A 15,561-nucleotide genomic window follows, 5' to 3' on the forward strand; every position below is an offset into this window, starting at 1 on the left:
CGTGCCATATCAGTTTTTTTATGACAGAGAATGGCCAATTTGAGTCACATCTTAAAATTTCATGACACAATTTGAGTCATTAGTAATTTGGGGGTTAAATTAAGTCGGAGGTTAAATTTCAGAGATCATTTTAAGTATTAACTCCCATTCACCCACTCTCTTTTCTTCATCTATCTTTCTCCTATTCTTCTCTGTTGAAGGAAAGAATAGAATTTAGTAAATGAGGTAAAAAAAAAGTTTAATTATTTTATTAATCTCCATAATTTTGAATTGTTTTGAAAATTAATAAATTGGCTAAAAAAATCCATTCTTGTGAATTTAAATTGTTTTGAATTCCCATTTTTAAAAATTAAAAGAAAAATGAAATTAGAAAATTACAATTCACCCCTTCATTTATCTTTTTTGAAAATGCCCCATGTTTTGATAAATTCAAAAAGTCCCATATTTGTGAAATTCACACAAATGAGCCCAATATCAACTTTTTTTAGCCAATTTAGTATTTTTTTTTTTCCTTTAGGTGTTGGAAACTCAATTAGGGTTCTTCCCATAGCATTTTGTGTATTAACTTTTTGTCCTGTTTTCAAATAACCTACATCAATGCCGAAAGCAAACCTAAATCAAAGCATTTTCCTTCCTTACACACAGAAGGCACTAGTTCTGGAATAGTTCAGCCGTGAGACAAACGATTTAAAGCTAAAAAAAGCCCAAAATTTACAGTGCTTCTAAACAAAAATGTGCAAGAAATACAGAGCAGATGTCATTCAGACGGGTTCAATAATTTAAAGAAAATCCTTACACAGAAATTCTAGTGTTGGTGCATGGAGAACATGCATCCATGATCCTAATGAAATCATCATCTCTTAAGAAAAGCTGCACTATTATTTGTCATTGCTGGACACAAGGAAACTACAAAATTTGTATTGGCCTTTTCCCTGCAACTTCAGAGTACCAAGATTTCCATGCTTCCATGTAGTGGGAGAAGAGGTCTCTCAAAGCTGCATCAAAAACTCATCAGATTAGCTTCAAAGCTTGAAGCAGGAATTTTATTGCCACTTGTTAAGAAATCAAAAGCAGAAAAATGCTTTATCACATTTGGAGAGTTGACTAAACAGATCACCTCGATGCCACTGAGTTTGTTCATGATCATGTCAATGCTCAAATCAAAAGTACTGCTAAAACATTTGAAAGAAACTTAAACTTGTCTTTATCATCAAAACTTTTTACATTTGATTTTTTTAACAAGACTTGCAATTTTAATCTCCCAATTAATTACACGAAAGATCTACTGGAGTTAATAGTTATGCAAGATAGTCAACTCAAAGTGAGGCTAAGAAAATCTAAACAATTAAGGTATTGAGTTCTGAAATCAAATGCATTTAAAGCAAAGTAAGGAAAACTTCTTTAATCAGGAATAATATCGATAGAATTGTTTAATAAACTGCTCAGACAAGATTATTAAAAAGTTAGTAAATCAATGTATCTAAATACAATTCTTGTTCTAAAACATTTATTTTTTAATGTACAAATAGCATATATGATTGGATGACGGTGTAAAAGATTTTACACCGCTAATACAACAAAATTAAACTCTCATTTTCAATCAATGTATTTTTTGGTGACTTTTCAATCAATGTATTTAAGTACAAATAATAATCACATTAATTAATGGATGTAAATAGCATGAAGCTGCATCAACTCTGAATGATATATGTAAAGATGTGCGATCAAATTAATGGGACTAATTGAAACCACCCCCCCCCCCAAATAAAAAGAAACAAAAAAGAAAAACAAATTAAATTCATAAGTAACCGTAATTTACCATAGACCTTGCTATTTTCAAGCTTGGTGTAGCCAAACCACACAAAGGAGGAATGTGAGTCAATCTGATAATGAGAGATAGAGACCATTTTAGAGATTTTCTCATTAAAACTGCATCTTTAAAAAATTTTGCCCATTTTTGTGTAGTTAAGGATCAGCATGGTTAGCTGGTTTGCAGGTTGCTGTGTCATGCAAATTTGTGACTTTGCAATGAAATATTTACAAAACATTAGAGGATATTCTTTTTTTTTTTTTTCCTTAAGAAAAAGGGGAAAAAAAGGAAAGAAAAAACAAAACCAAACAAAAACAAACAAACAAACAAACAAAGAACAAATACTAATGGTCAAGTTAAAACACATTATATGGGTGTCATGACAGTTAAACATATATTTCTAACAGCTACTTTCTTTGGTAATCATGGGCATATATTCAATTTAAAATTGTTTGCTAGTAACAAGCTCCAAGCCACACCGCCTTAGCTGGTTTTGCTGCATCTTCCAATACTTGAAACTATCAAACTAGTTTGGTAGTTATTGCTGGTTAGTGAGAGCAGACTTTTATACAGCTGTAACAGATTGTAACTGCCACACTGGCAGGTTGTTAGATGATAAGTTAACTCATAAGATTAACTATAGTTAGTTATTTAGTTAACGGTTATCTTAGCTAGTCTCATAATAGCTTGTATATAAAGCTTAGTTAGCACATTGTGTAATGTGTTGTGTACCATTTTATAAGTTCACTTTCTGATTCTCTTCCCTCACTACCAACACCACTCCTGATTTAAAATTTTACCTCAACAATGGAGAATTGACAAGAAAAAACAAAACTTTAATAAATAAGGCCATTAATGAAAAGAAAACAAAAAGAATACCATCAAAAAAAGTTTCAAAGAATTTGTCCAGCATAGTCATGGCATGGGTACAATTGTCTCAGATTAATCAACCCCTTTTTAGTCAAACTTAATAGTGTGAAGAAAAGTTATATATAAAAGATCATTGTACATTGATACAAAAAATTATTCACTCGTATATGAATATATATTGAAATACAAATTAACTATATATATGCATTTGTAGTCAAACTTCGAAAACAATATAATCAAACTTGATTCACACTTACAGTCAAACTTCATAAATAATATAATTAAACTAGATTTATATTTACAATAAAAATATACTGCTTTGATTGATTTTGGTGGTCATAAAATTTTGATTGTATTGCTGCAAAAAATTTTGATTATTCTACTATTCAATGTCTAATTTTACTGTGATAAAAATTTATTTTGGTGGTTGATTGCTTTGTTGGAAAAATGTGTGAAATGCATATAAATATAGACAGATATATAAGCTGATTTTTCATAAACGATATTGTAAGTAATGTTTTTTTTTTAAATTATATCTAACTTGGTCTTATAATTTTAACCTTAGTCCACCCCTCGTGTCTGATTCGTGTCGAATACTCTCCTGAAGTTGTAATCTATGTTCCAGGATTTGGTTATGGAATATATTAAAATTTGTAAAAGGAAAATGTCATGTATTTCTCTGCATTCCCTAAAACGAATGAAGTTTTCCAAAAGAAAAAAAAAAATATATATATATATATATTAAAGAAATAAATATTTATATTTAGTGCTGAAGAAAGTAAAGAAAAGTTAGTTACTAAGAGCCATCTTAGTTTCCATTCTTTATACAAAACTAAGAAATGAATCAAAGATCAAAATTAAATGTTACCTTGATTTTGATACCGAGGACGATACACATTTGAGAGACTCTCCCAATCATGAACCTGCTTCACATTAGTATTCTCAGAGGCTCCACCATTCTTGGAAACATACTCTGGAGCAAAAGGACCAAAATGGTAGCCCTTTGAATTCTGTTTTCTTTCTTGTTTCACGATGCCTTTATCCGTGTGAGCTTGCCAACAACTATCATCATCGTTTTCGAGTTGGTCTTGAATCTTGGAGTAACTCTTGCAGCTATTCTCAGCATTCATAAACGGATCCACTTTGTTCCTCTTGAAGCTAATGTTGGTGATGTCTTCACCAAACATCCTTTTCCTTGATTCGCCACTGTGATTCGAATTTAGAGCAGAGTCACCTGACTCACTCCATGGTTTCCCTCTTAAACCAAGCCACCTGAATGCTGGTTTTCTTGTGTCTGTTGTATGGGTCTGCATCAATTTAGTAGAGTCATGGTGAGATTGATTAATTAATGTAATGTCATGATCTAGAACACATTAGCAAATATAATGTTGATTTTTAAAGGAAATAAATTTTAGGTAGAGTGAAATGTAATTCAGTCGCTAACTATTTTCTCAATTAACAATCCTCTCTTTAATCAACCATAACAAAACATGGTGCCATTTTTCGTACTTGAGGACCGGGTTGTAATTTAATTTTAATTAAGAACAGGACTTTCCTTCAAAAGATGATTTGGTGTTTACTCTCTTAGATATTTCTTAAACTTAAGGTTTAAAGAAATTTTTTATCACTATAAAACTTTTCTTGTGATTTTGAAAATGATTATGAGATTAATCTATGTATAGAAGGCTAACAGATAATTAGCCAACTCTAAACACTAAGGACTAAATTCAAAATCTTAAACACTAAAATCCTAAATTCTAAATCTTAAATACTAAAATTCTAAATTCTAATAATATAAAAATAAGGTATTAGTCCTAAAATATTGACTAATATTAATAAATGTGTGTGTGTGCGTGTGCGCATGTTTCATGAGCATACAACAATATACTAACCCCACTACAATATTTTTGAGCTAAATTTTGAAAATGAAAACTATGAAGAATATCACCTTCTCGATTAGATTCATGGAGGACAAAACATTTGCAATATCATATAAGCGTCTGACTTTTGCTGAAAGTCCAAAAATGTGTGGAAAACATAATTAAAAGTAAATAATGTAAGTGAAAAAGTTCCATGCTTCTTAGAAAAGGATCAAAATCTGAATTGTAATATAGTATTTACTCACTTCTCATTATTGATGTATTATGGGCATTTCCAAGCAACAGCTTTGCAGCTTCGTCAAGGGAAATCATTTCGATCTGAAGAACGATTGATGGAAATTTGGACATTAAAAAGTCAATCCATAATAATAAAAGAAGTTGAGTACTGTCATAAATATTTAATTGGATGAATGGATAAATATTTAAACATCAAATTAAACTCTTATAAATATACAAGAAACTTATAGAAACACTCACATTAGAGCAGACAAAGAGCTTGACAAAATTTTGAGTAAGAAGCGCCAGAGATTTTTCCCTTCTGTTTTCTGCCCAAAAATAAATAAATAAGAAATTTTATAAATTTATAGCAGCCGTGTCCGTCTCAAAATAACAATATTCCATTAATGTTACTGTTGGGGAATATTTCAACACCAAATAAATAATCCAAATCTTAACTAAATAAGATTACCTATGTTGGACCGAAGTAGTTTCGTATTATAACTCCAAAAATTCTGCCAAATATATAATTAACTGAAAATAAAATAGAAGATACCAGGCTTCAATGATTTTGTAAGTGAGGCATTGGGATTTGATTTGTCATTCTGACTTCCATTACTGGGATTTGACATTGTTTCTTCGTCATCCTCGTCATCTGACAACTATCACAGAAATTCATATGCTAAGTAGGAAGTAGATATAAACTACCACACCATTTAACCATCCAAGATTTAAAATGATATCGATTTCAACTACGAAATTCATATGCTAAGTAATATAGAATAAACTAACTCAATACTCATCAAATACATAATTTGTTAAGTTTTGTCAAACATTTTGGATAGCTTTATCAAACCAATCCAATCTTTAATGACTATCGAATTTGTTTATACTCTTAATAATTAAAGTTGTCGGCATTTAAAACTTCACATTGTGAGAAATGATTATTTACTATAGCAAGTAATATAGAATAAAATAAAAATAACATCACTAGAGGAGAATAAGAAAGAAATTCTACTTTTGCAATTTCATTATCACCGTCAAAACCATAGGGATTCTCCCTCAAACCCTCGTCCTGAAAAAAAGGTAAGGTAGAAACAAGCATTAATGTCCAACTCCCGGGATAAATAAGCAAAAAAGATAAAAATAAGTTGCATTAAAACAGTGATTCAAATTTAAATTTAAAAAAGTTAGCACCAATTTAAAAAATAAAAAATAAAGCAGAAAAGAGTAGAAGAAACAAAAGCACAGACAATTCAATTTCAAAATTAGGGTAAAAAATCACCTTGAGTTCTTGTAAAGCCCCAGGAATAGCAGCAAACCCTTTCCAAGTATACTGATTCTTAGCTTTTCTAGAAAGCACCTACAAGTCAACCAACATTAAACGAAACAAACAAACAACTAAGAACCAATTATTATCATTAATACAAAGTTTTGAAACAAAAATTAAGGTTGTTTCAAGAAATAACTAAACTAAATAAATATAACAAGAAACCTTACCCCGACACTCTCTAAGACGTTCACTATATCATAGATCCGCCGCCTCTCAACACCTGAAAATTTTGCCCCCGGAAAAAAAAAAAAAAAAAAAAAAAACTAAAAATTGAAAAACAATAATTAGAAATTAGTAATTAGGTATCGAAGGGTCATAAAATACCTAATCGAGAAGCTGCATCGTCGAGGCCGATCAAGTGGATGCTGTCCTTATTATACAATTTCAAGAAACTGCACCCAAACAAAATTTGATACTTTTAATTTAAAATATACAGAAGGAGCAGGTGTAAGAAAATTAGTATCAAGAAAGAGGGGGGAAAAGGAAAGAATGGAATACTTGGTGCACAAGAGGCCGAGGGATTTCTGTTTGCGATTGTAGGAGTAGTGGCGTGAAGAGGGATCCATGGTTGGTGTTGGAGAAGACATGGATCTGAAGGAAGAGAGAGAAAAAGAGAGAGAGAGAAGAGTTAAGTGGGGAAGGATGAATGATGAGATGGAGAAAGGAGGGAAATGGCGGGGCTGTGATTTTGGAACATGGCGTATGTGTTTTCTTTGTTTATCTGCTGTGTTTCTATTTTTTATTTTTATGTTTTTTGTTTTTGTCGTTATTTCAAAGTTTTAACAAGCGGGAACTTTTCCACCATATGAAATGCCTATAGCCTCCAGTACATTGGAAGGAAAACTTTACCCAGACGAAATGAAAGCAGTTAAAATGGACGAAATTTGTTACGTATTTATTTTTAATATATAAAAGAAAATTAATTAATTTATTTATATTATTTTTAAAATATTTTTTTATTAATGTTATATTAATAATATTGTTTATTTGACAAAATTTTAGAATTAACTATTCAATTTTTGTCAAATTAACAAAAAAATAAAATATACAAAAAAAGTTAAAAACTAATAGTGTTTAACTAAATTTATAACATATAAAGAGATTAAATTTATATGATTATATCCCTATATTTGTTATATTTTACTGTTATAAACAATATAATAAATTTATAACTTCAATAATTAATTTATTAATTTCTATAAATAACTCATTAAATATAATAAACTTCTATATTACAGATATTCAAATTTCATACTATTTGAACTACTTATATAAATCTCTTGTCACTATTCCTCTAAATAACATCAAATTTAGCATAAGAAATTTACACAATAACTTAAACTTACTCAATGAAACATCATTCTTTGGACAATATCACCAAACAAATAGATAATTGGTTTATCAAAGTTAGCGTAGTTTGTCTATGAAAAATATTAATACCCACAAATGAAGAAGAGCCTCTTTACTTAGAAATGATTATATTAGATGAAAAGGTACAAAACAAATATATTTATTGTATTTTTAAATTGAATTCACGAAAAAATACTTTAATTAATTTTGTTTTTTATACTTTTATATTATTTTATAATACTTTATATATAATTATATTTTAATATTGTTAAAATTATACTTCTTTCAATATGCTATTCATTGTTCTTTTTCTAACAACTTAAAAAAATAAATATAATCAATTTTTTTAACTAATTATTAACTATGATTTACTAACACGGCAAGAAACACTTCTTTATGTAATTGTGTAGAAAAATATGATGAATAAATTCAAACATTTATTACAAAAAAAAAGACTATACTATACAAAATTTGAAAATATAAAATGCAAATTATTTGTATAAACCAATTAAAGGTACAATAAAAGTAAACTTTTCACTCACAACTGTTGTGAAAGAAATTAAAGATTCAATTTTGAATATTCTTCAACACTATTTTGAATTTGTATCACTTAAGATAGAGTGGGTCCAAAAAAAATATTAACAGGTCAATTCATTTTATACTATTTCAATTATTCTTATTAAAAATAACTTATTCAAAAAAAAATTCACATTTTTGTTCTTTTTATTGTATATGTCATTGAAAAATTGCATGCATTAGGAGAAGAAGAACAAGTAGATGTTAAAAAAAAATCCACAAAAATACGACGAATGAAATTGATACTTAAAGAGTAAACAAATATACAAACAATTTATTTTTCATTTACATATATAGTTATTAACAAAATATTAATCATTTTAGGAATATCATGTTAAAAGTCACGTTGTGGAGAAATATCTAAGTTAGATAAACAAAGAAATTATACTCAAATAAAGGGTCAAAAAATTATTGCACTCAGATCAATATTGATTAGTGAATACAAAGATAAGATCTTTTTCAAAAAAATTTAAATCTATTATTTTTCTTAATTCAAACAATTATATTTTATATAATACATTAAATGAGACAAATACAAGTATACAACACAATTTTATTTTATATAACCTATTAATTATAATATTTTAGGTGATTATTCGGTTAGCACAACTTCAAGTACAAAAATCTACATCAATCACAAACTAAAGAATTCGCACAGCTGACTTATGGGTATTTCATAACTAATAAGTCTCTCAAAAATTAATTTATTTTTTTAATTATTCAATTTAATAAAGATTTAAAAAAAATCTAAACAGAACTGATCAACATGAAGAAATAATAGAGATACCAAGCCAACACAAATGTCAACACAAATCTTCATAGCAGAATGATTAGAAATTGAATAGCTATCCACGATCTAATGACCATGCAATGAGAATCTGATGATCAGGTATGACAAAAAAAAACTCACAATATGCATCATATATTCATTCTTACTCAAATATCATATATCTAATGATAACATAAATTGAATATTGGAATAGAAAAAGATCTTCACAATTTTAGCAACTATAAACGGAATTAATGACAAATTTGGATAGAACTATGTTAAATGTGAAAAGTGTCAGAAGAAAGCATATAACAAAAAGGAGACAACTACATTTATGGCACATGTAATCAAATACCACAATATCCAAATAAGGTAACTCTGTATACTTTTCATAATCACATCTATCAAATTATTAGTTACTAACCCAATACTTATTTTAGGTTCAGAATTCAACTAAAAGTTTCAGATCAAAATGATACAACAACTTTTGTACTATTTGATGGTGAAGTAAAAAAATTATTGGGCACAACTACTTCAAATCTAATGACACTCAAGAAAAGTGATGACATTGAAGTACCACCCAATTAAAAAATTTGTGCAACCTCACACTTATATCTGAAGTCAAAGTAAATAACTTTAATCTCAAATAACGATCTCAACAATACATTGTGATACGTGATATGAAGAATTCAAGTGTTATTTAGAATATGTTAGTTTATATTTTTAGAATGTGTTAATGTAATTGAATATATTTTGATTTTTGTTATTTAATTATTAGATTGGGCCTTATGTTTATGGATTTTAGAATTTTCTTTGTTTTAACTTAATAAGAGATTATAAATACCTCCTTAACTATTGTAGTTGTAGCATAGAATGATTTAGAGGTTTCAAAACCCCCTTTTTGGTTTCGTGATGAAACCATGGTGTGGACAATTGAGGTTGAGAAGTCATTCTCTTGTTGCATTGGGGAATTGAGTAGAAGGCTGAGGAGTTCCTTCGATTCAATTCCCAAACTATGGCGTTGACAAGTTAGATTGAGGAGTCTCTTTTCTTGCTGTGTCAAGAAATTGGGTAAAAAGTAGAGTGATTCTCTTTGTATTCAATTTCAACCTATTTTTTTGTTTTTATTTCAATTTCAATGTATCTTTTTATTTAGTTTAAATCCTTATCTTTTTGTTCATCTTTTATTTCTTTATCATTTGGTATCAGAGCTCAGGTATTAGATTAATTCTTTTTAATCTATATCTGTTCTTCTTTTATCAATTAAAAAAACAGTCCAATGTCTGTCGTGTCTTTCTCTATGTTGTTGTGTTCTTATTTTTCATTTGCGTTCCATTATTGTTTTGAAAAAATAAAAAATCATAAAATGTAAAAAAAAAAAAAAAAAAATAAAAAGGAAAAAAATTATCTTCCTAGTAATTATTGTCCTTTTTATATACTATTTTTTCCGCCTACAAGATTCGAGGACGAATATTTTTTGAAGAGGAGGAGAATGATACGTGCTTCAAATGTTCGTGATATGAAGAGTTCAAGTGTTATTTAGAAGATATTAGTTTATATTTTTAAAATGTTTTAATGTAATTTAATATATTTTGATTTTGTTTATTTAATTATTAAATTGAGCCTTATGTTTATGGATTTTAGGGTTTTCTTTGTTTTAACCTAATAAGAGGTTATAAATACCTCATTAGCTATTGTAATCATAGCATAGAATGATTTAGAGGTTTCAAAATCCCCTTTTTGGTTTCGTGATGAAACCATGGTGTGGACAATTGAGGTTGAGGAGTCCCTCTCTTGTTGCATCGAGGAATTGAGTAGAAATTTGAGGAGTTCCTTCGATTCAATTCCCAAACTATGGCGTTGACAAGTTAGGTTGAGGAGTCCCTTTCTTGTTGTGTCAAGAAATTGGGTAGAAAGTATAGTGATTCTCTTTGTATTCAATTTCAACCTATCCTTTTTGTTTCTATTTCAATTTCAATATATCTTTTTATTTAGTTTGAATCATTATCTTATTGTTCGTCTTTTATTTCTTTATCACATTGTTACTAAGACATTTGTTCTAATAAAAAACACTGAACTTTAACACCTATTACAACAAATAAAACAAGTAATACTAAAAAAAATAAATTATTTAAGACATCATCTTTATTTTTAATTTAAATTATTCATTGATTATAAGAACTAACTTCGTCATCACTAATATCATCAGACGAATATCACATATCCATCAAGAGATTAAGGAGAGAGAAAACCATATAAATTCAAGACACATTTTTTGAAGAAAAATATACTTACAAAGATGGAACAAACAACACAATAAAAAATGTATACAACTCAACAATTCATAAAAAATATGCCTTCATAAGAACCTACGACAGAAAAAAGAAAGCAACAACTTTAACAACAACCAATAAATTAAAGAAAAATGAGGACGAGCGCCACATAAGAAGACTAAGTCCATCAATTAAAACAAATATAAAAATTAAGCCACCAAATAAAAATATCACTTTATACAACTCTAACATCTAAATCTTTTGTACTACAAATTATTTTAAGTAAAAGACCTTTTAAATTTAACTTTAATTAACACATATTTAATTTAATTATACAAAACATAATAATTTTTAATATTTATTATATACTGTTACGGATCCGGCCCACTGCCCCGGATCCAAATCCAAACCCGGTTCCACGGGTTTGACCCATTCCCCCCTTCCAGAAGGCCCCGAACCGGCCCTCCGGAAGCTCCTAACCGACTTTCGAATTCAAACGTCTCCTATATCTTATCCCAACAAGGTAAAGATAAAATAACTACCATCACCTATAAATAAGAGGACTTACGTCCCTCCAGGTATTCATTCATTGGACTCACCATATACCTCTTAGATCTATCCTGACTTGAGCGTCGGAGTGTCTTTGCAGGTACCCCCCCCCCCCCGCCGCTCCACTCGAATAGTCCGACGTCCGCCTCGACCCGCAGGTCTTCGATCCTCCATTCAACCCGTACCAGAGACATCTTGTACATTGGCGCCGTCTGTGGGGACTTGCGACAGTCGAACCGGATGGAGGGCGTCCTAGAGGAAAACCCCTCAAGCCAGGATGACTCCCAACCGCGTCGCCCAGAACACCGAGAAGTCATAAAACAAGCAAGAATAGCAAGTACTATCCACCACACGAACGAACATGTCAAAATGGACCCACGACATCCCGAGAAAGCCAGGGACAAAGCAGCACAGATCATCCAGGATCTCTGCCTCTGGGTCCAGGAACTTGAAGGCAAACTGACCAACAGAGAAAAGCACAACGAACACGGAAGCCAGGCAACTTCCAGGTCAAGATCCCACCGCGGCAGGTCACCAACCCGACAACACGATAGGAGAGACGGTCGCAGTGTCTCACGCGACCACCGACACGAAAAATCTCCGGAACGGCGATACAACAAGAAACACCACCGCAGCGCTTCCCGAGATCTAAGTCGTCAACACGACTCAGACGAGGATCGGAGATACCGAAACACCAAATGAACTAGAAACGACCACACCATAATGGGAGCTACACCCTTCACAGAAAGAATCTTAAGAGCAAAACTCCCCAAAGGTTTCGACAAACCCACCGACATGAAGTATGACGGAACCAAGGACCCTCAGGAACATCTAACGGCCTTCAAAGCCAGAATGAACCTCGAAGGAGCGGCCGACGCAGTCCGGTGCAGAGCCTTCCCGGTAACCCTTGCCGGACCAGCGATCAAATGGTTCAACGCCCTCCCGAACGGATCTATAGCCAACTTCCACGACATAGCACGAAAATTCATGGCCCAGTTCACGACCAGAATCACCAAAGCCAAACACCCCATCAGCTTATTAGGGGTCACACAAAAGCAAGAAGAATCCACAAGGAAATACCTCGACCGCTTCAACGATGAATGCCTAACGGTCGATGGACTCACGGATTCCGTTGCAAGCCTTTGCCTGACTAACGGGCTCATGAATGAAGATTTTCGCAAGCACCTCACTACTAAACCAGTATGGACCATGCACGAAATCCAGAACGTCGCCAAAGACTACATCAACGACGAAGAAGCCAGCCAGGTCGTCGCTGCCAACAAACGGCAGCACGCCAACACCCAACAAGGCAATTCGGCGCCCCGTCATAACCCAACACCCAAAGAGAATCAACGGGACCACCCCAGGCCAACCAACCGGCCACCAAGAATAGGCAAATTCTCTAATTACACGCCCCTAACAGCACCTATTACGGAGATATACCATCAAATAGCAGATCGAGGCATCATTCCAAAAGCCCGACAACTCAAAGAAAGGACGGGAGGCAACAAAACCTTCTACTGTGACTACCACCGAGGTTACGGCCACAAAACACAAGATTGTTTCGACCTTAAAGATGCTATTGAACAGGCCATACGAGACGGAAAACTCCCGGAATTTACCAAAATCATCAGAGAACCGAGACGCGCGGAAAGAGACAAGTCGCCGGAAAGGGAAGGGCGTAACCCGAGAACTCACAAGCAAGCCCGCAGGGAAAGCCCGGAGGAAGACCCGACCATCATAGTGAACGTCATCACAGGCAAGGACGTACCGAGCAAATCAAAACTTACAATGAAAAAAGATCTCAAGGTAATGGCTATCAGAAACCAAGCCCCAATCGCCGCGGCCGACAATACGATAACTTTCTTGCCAGAGGACTGCCAACACGGCACCTCAGCCGAAGATGCCCCCTTCGTCATCTCAGCCAGAATTGGAACAGGACTAGTACGAAGGATACTGGTAGACACCGGCGCAGACTCCAACATCCTTTTCCGAGGAGCCTTCAACAAGCTCAGGCTCCGCAACAACAACCTCCAAACACACCGCCACAGCGTCACGGGACTCGGTGATAACTTTCTCAAACCAGATGGCTCAATTACCCTTCCCATCACCATAGGAACAAGCAATCAGAAAAAGACAATCCTATTTGAATTCGTAGTCCTAAAAGACTCCACAGCCTATAACGTGATTCTCGGAAGAAAAACAATCAATGACTTCTCTGCAGTCATCTTTACCAAATACCTCCTCATGAAGTTCAGAACCGACGACGGCTCCGTCGGTACCATCCACGGAGATCGAGAGGTCGCAGCCGAATGCGACAACACTAGCCTAGCCCTAAGAAAAAAATCCCAGGATGCGGCCGGGATATTCCTAGCCGACCTAGATGCGCGACAAGACGGCCAACCTAGGCCAGAACCAGAAGGAGACATGGAAAAACTACAAATAGGGCCAACCAGAGAGGAATACACCTTCATTAATAGAAACCTCCCATACGACCTCAAAGAAGAACTCTCCCAACTCATGAAACAGAACAGAGACTTATTCGCATTTACACCAGCCGATATGCCGGGAATTAACCCCAACCTAATGTCCCACCATCTAGCCGTGGACCCCCAAGCTAAGCCGGTGGCACAAAGGAGACGAAAAATGTCATCAGACCGAGCCGCCGAAGTCAAAAAACAAGTCAAAGCCCTACTCGAAGCCAACTTCATCCGGGAACTCCCCTACACGACCTGGCTAGCCAACGTCGTACTAGTACGGAAATCTAATGGGAAATGGCGAATGTGCGTCGACTACACAGACCTCAACAAAGCTTGCCCGAAGGACGCCTTCTCCTTACCAAACATCGACGGATTAGTAGACGCAGCATCCGGCCACCGATACCTCAGCTTTATGGACGCATATGCTGGCTACAACCAGATCCCGATGCACCGACCAGACGAAGAAAAAACTGCGTTCATCACCCCAGACGGAACATACTGCTACACAGTAATGCCCTTCGGCTTGAAAAATGCTGGAGCCACCTATCAAAGACTTGTTAATAAGATTTTTCGAGACCTGTCCGGAAACAAGTTAGAAGTCTACATAGACGATATGCTCGCCAAGACTGAATCCGGCGAACAACTAACCAACGACCTCAAGGTCATAATGAACACCCTACGAAAGCACCAAATGCGGCTCAACCCAGCAAAATGCGCCTTCGGAATAGAGGCAGGGAAATTCCTCGGCTTCATGATTACACAACGCGGAGTTGAAGCAAACCCGGAGAAATGTCGTGCGGTCCTCGAGATGACAAGCCCCAAAAACCTTAAAGACATCCAAAAGCTCACCGGCCGACTGACCGCGTTATCACGCTTTCTCGGTGCATCGGCCCAAAAAGCAATCCCTTTCTTCAAACTAATGAAAAAAGGGACCCCTTTTAAATGGGAGACGGAGTGCGAAGAAGCATTCCAACACTTCAAGAGGGTCCTAGCGGAATCACCAATCCTCGCCAAACCCCAAACAGGGGAAACACTTTACCTGTACCTTTCCATAACGGAAGAGGCACTCGCAGCAACTCTCATCCGTGAAGACGAGAAAAAGGAGCAAAAACCCGTATACTTCATAAGCAAAGTCTTACAAGATGCAGAAACCCGTTATTCACGCTTAGAAAAACTAGCTTTCGCACTCCTTACAGCCTCCCGGCGCCTGCGATAATACTTCCAAGCTCACCCCGTGACGGTCCGAACCGACCAGGCGGTCAAGCAAGTATTACAGAAACCCGACCTAGCGGGAAGAATGCTAGCATGGTCCATCGAGTTATCCCAATTCCAGATCAAGTTCGAACCCCGGAACGCTATCAAAGCACAGGTCTTGACCGATTTCATCGCCGAAATGACTCCGGGAAAACTCACCCCCGAACCATGGAAACTGCACGTCGACGGCTCGTCAAACTC

At 34.2% G+C, this 15,561-nt stretch overlaps 2 protein-coding genes across 3 annotated transcripts; one reads left to right on the forward strand and one right to left on the reverse strand.

Annotated features, from left to right (window-relative positions):
* Positions 1-686: 686 nt before the first annotated feature.
* On the reverse strand, positions 687-6,853 carry LOC112802579 (E2F transcription factor-like E2FE). 2 transcript variants are annotated; one of them, XR_003202445.3, is made up of 12 exons: positions 6,608-6,852; positions 6,434-6,501; positions 6,277-6,329; positions 6,062-6,139; positions 5,795-5,851; positions 5,333-5,438; positions 5,038-5,105; positions 4,806-4,878; positions 4,629-4,690; positions 3,549-3,987; positions 1,820-1,883; positions 687-995 (listed from the first exon to the last, which is right to left on the reverse strand). XR_003202445.3 is itself a non-coding variant. In XM_025845844.2 (11 exons), the coding sequence occupies exons 1-11, from the start codon at positions 6,694-6,696 to the stop codon at positions 907-909; spliced, it is 1,182 nt and encodes a 393-aa protein (XP_025701629.1). In that variant the 5' UTR covers positions 6,697-6,853; the 3' UTR covers positions 687-906. The 2 variants fall into 2 exon arrangements, 1 of the variants encoding a protein (XP_025701629.1); XM_025845844.2 differs by lacking the exon at positions 1,820-1,883 and having other exon boundaries at positions 6,608-6,853.
* A 5,496-nt stretch (positions 6,854-12,349) lies between these two features.
* On the forward strand, positions 12,350-15,322 carry LOC112803965 (uncharacterized). The gene is made up of 3 exons (XM_025847410.1): positions 12,350-13,780; positions 13,880-14,409; positions 14,515-15,322. The coding sequence occupies exons 1-3, from the start codon at positions 12,350-12,352 to the stop codon at positions 15,320-15,322; spliced, it is 2,769 nt and encodes a 922-aa protein (XP_025703195.1).
* Positions 15,323-15,561: the final 239 nt, after the last annotated feature.

This window comes from Arachis hypogaea, chromosome 5, assembly GCF_003086295.3.
Source record: "Arachis hypogaea cultivar Tifrunner chromosome 5, arahy.Tifrunner.gnm2.J5K5, whole genome shotgun sequence".
NCBI classification, from domain to species: Eukaryota; Viridiplantae; Streptophyta; class Magnoliopsida; order Fabales; family Fabaceae; genus Arachis; species Arachis hypogaea.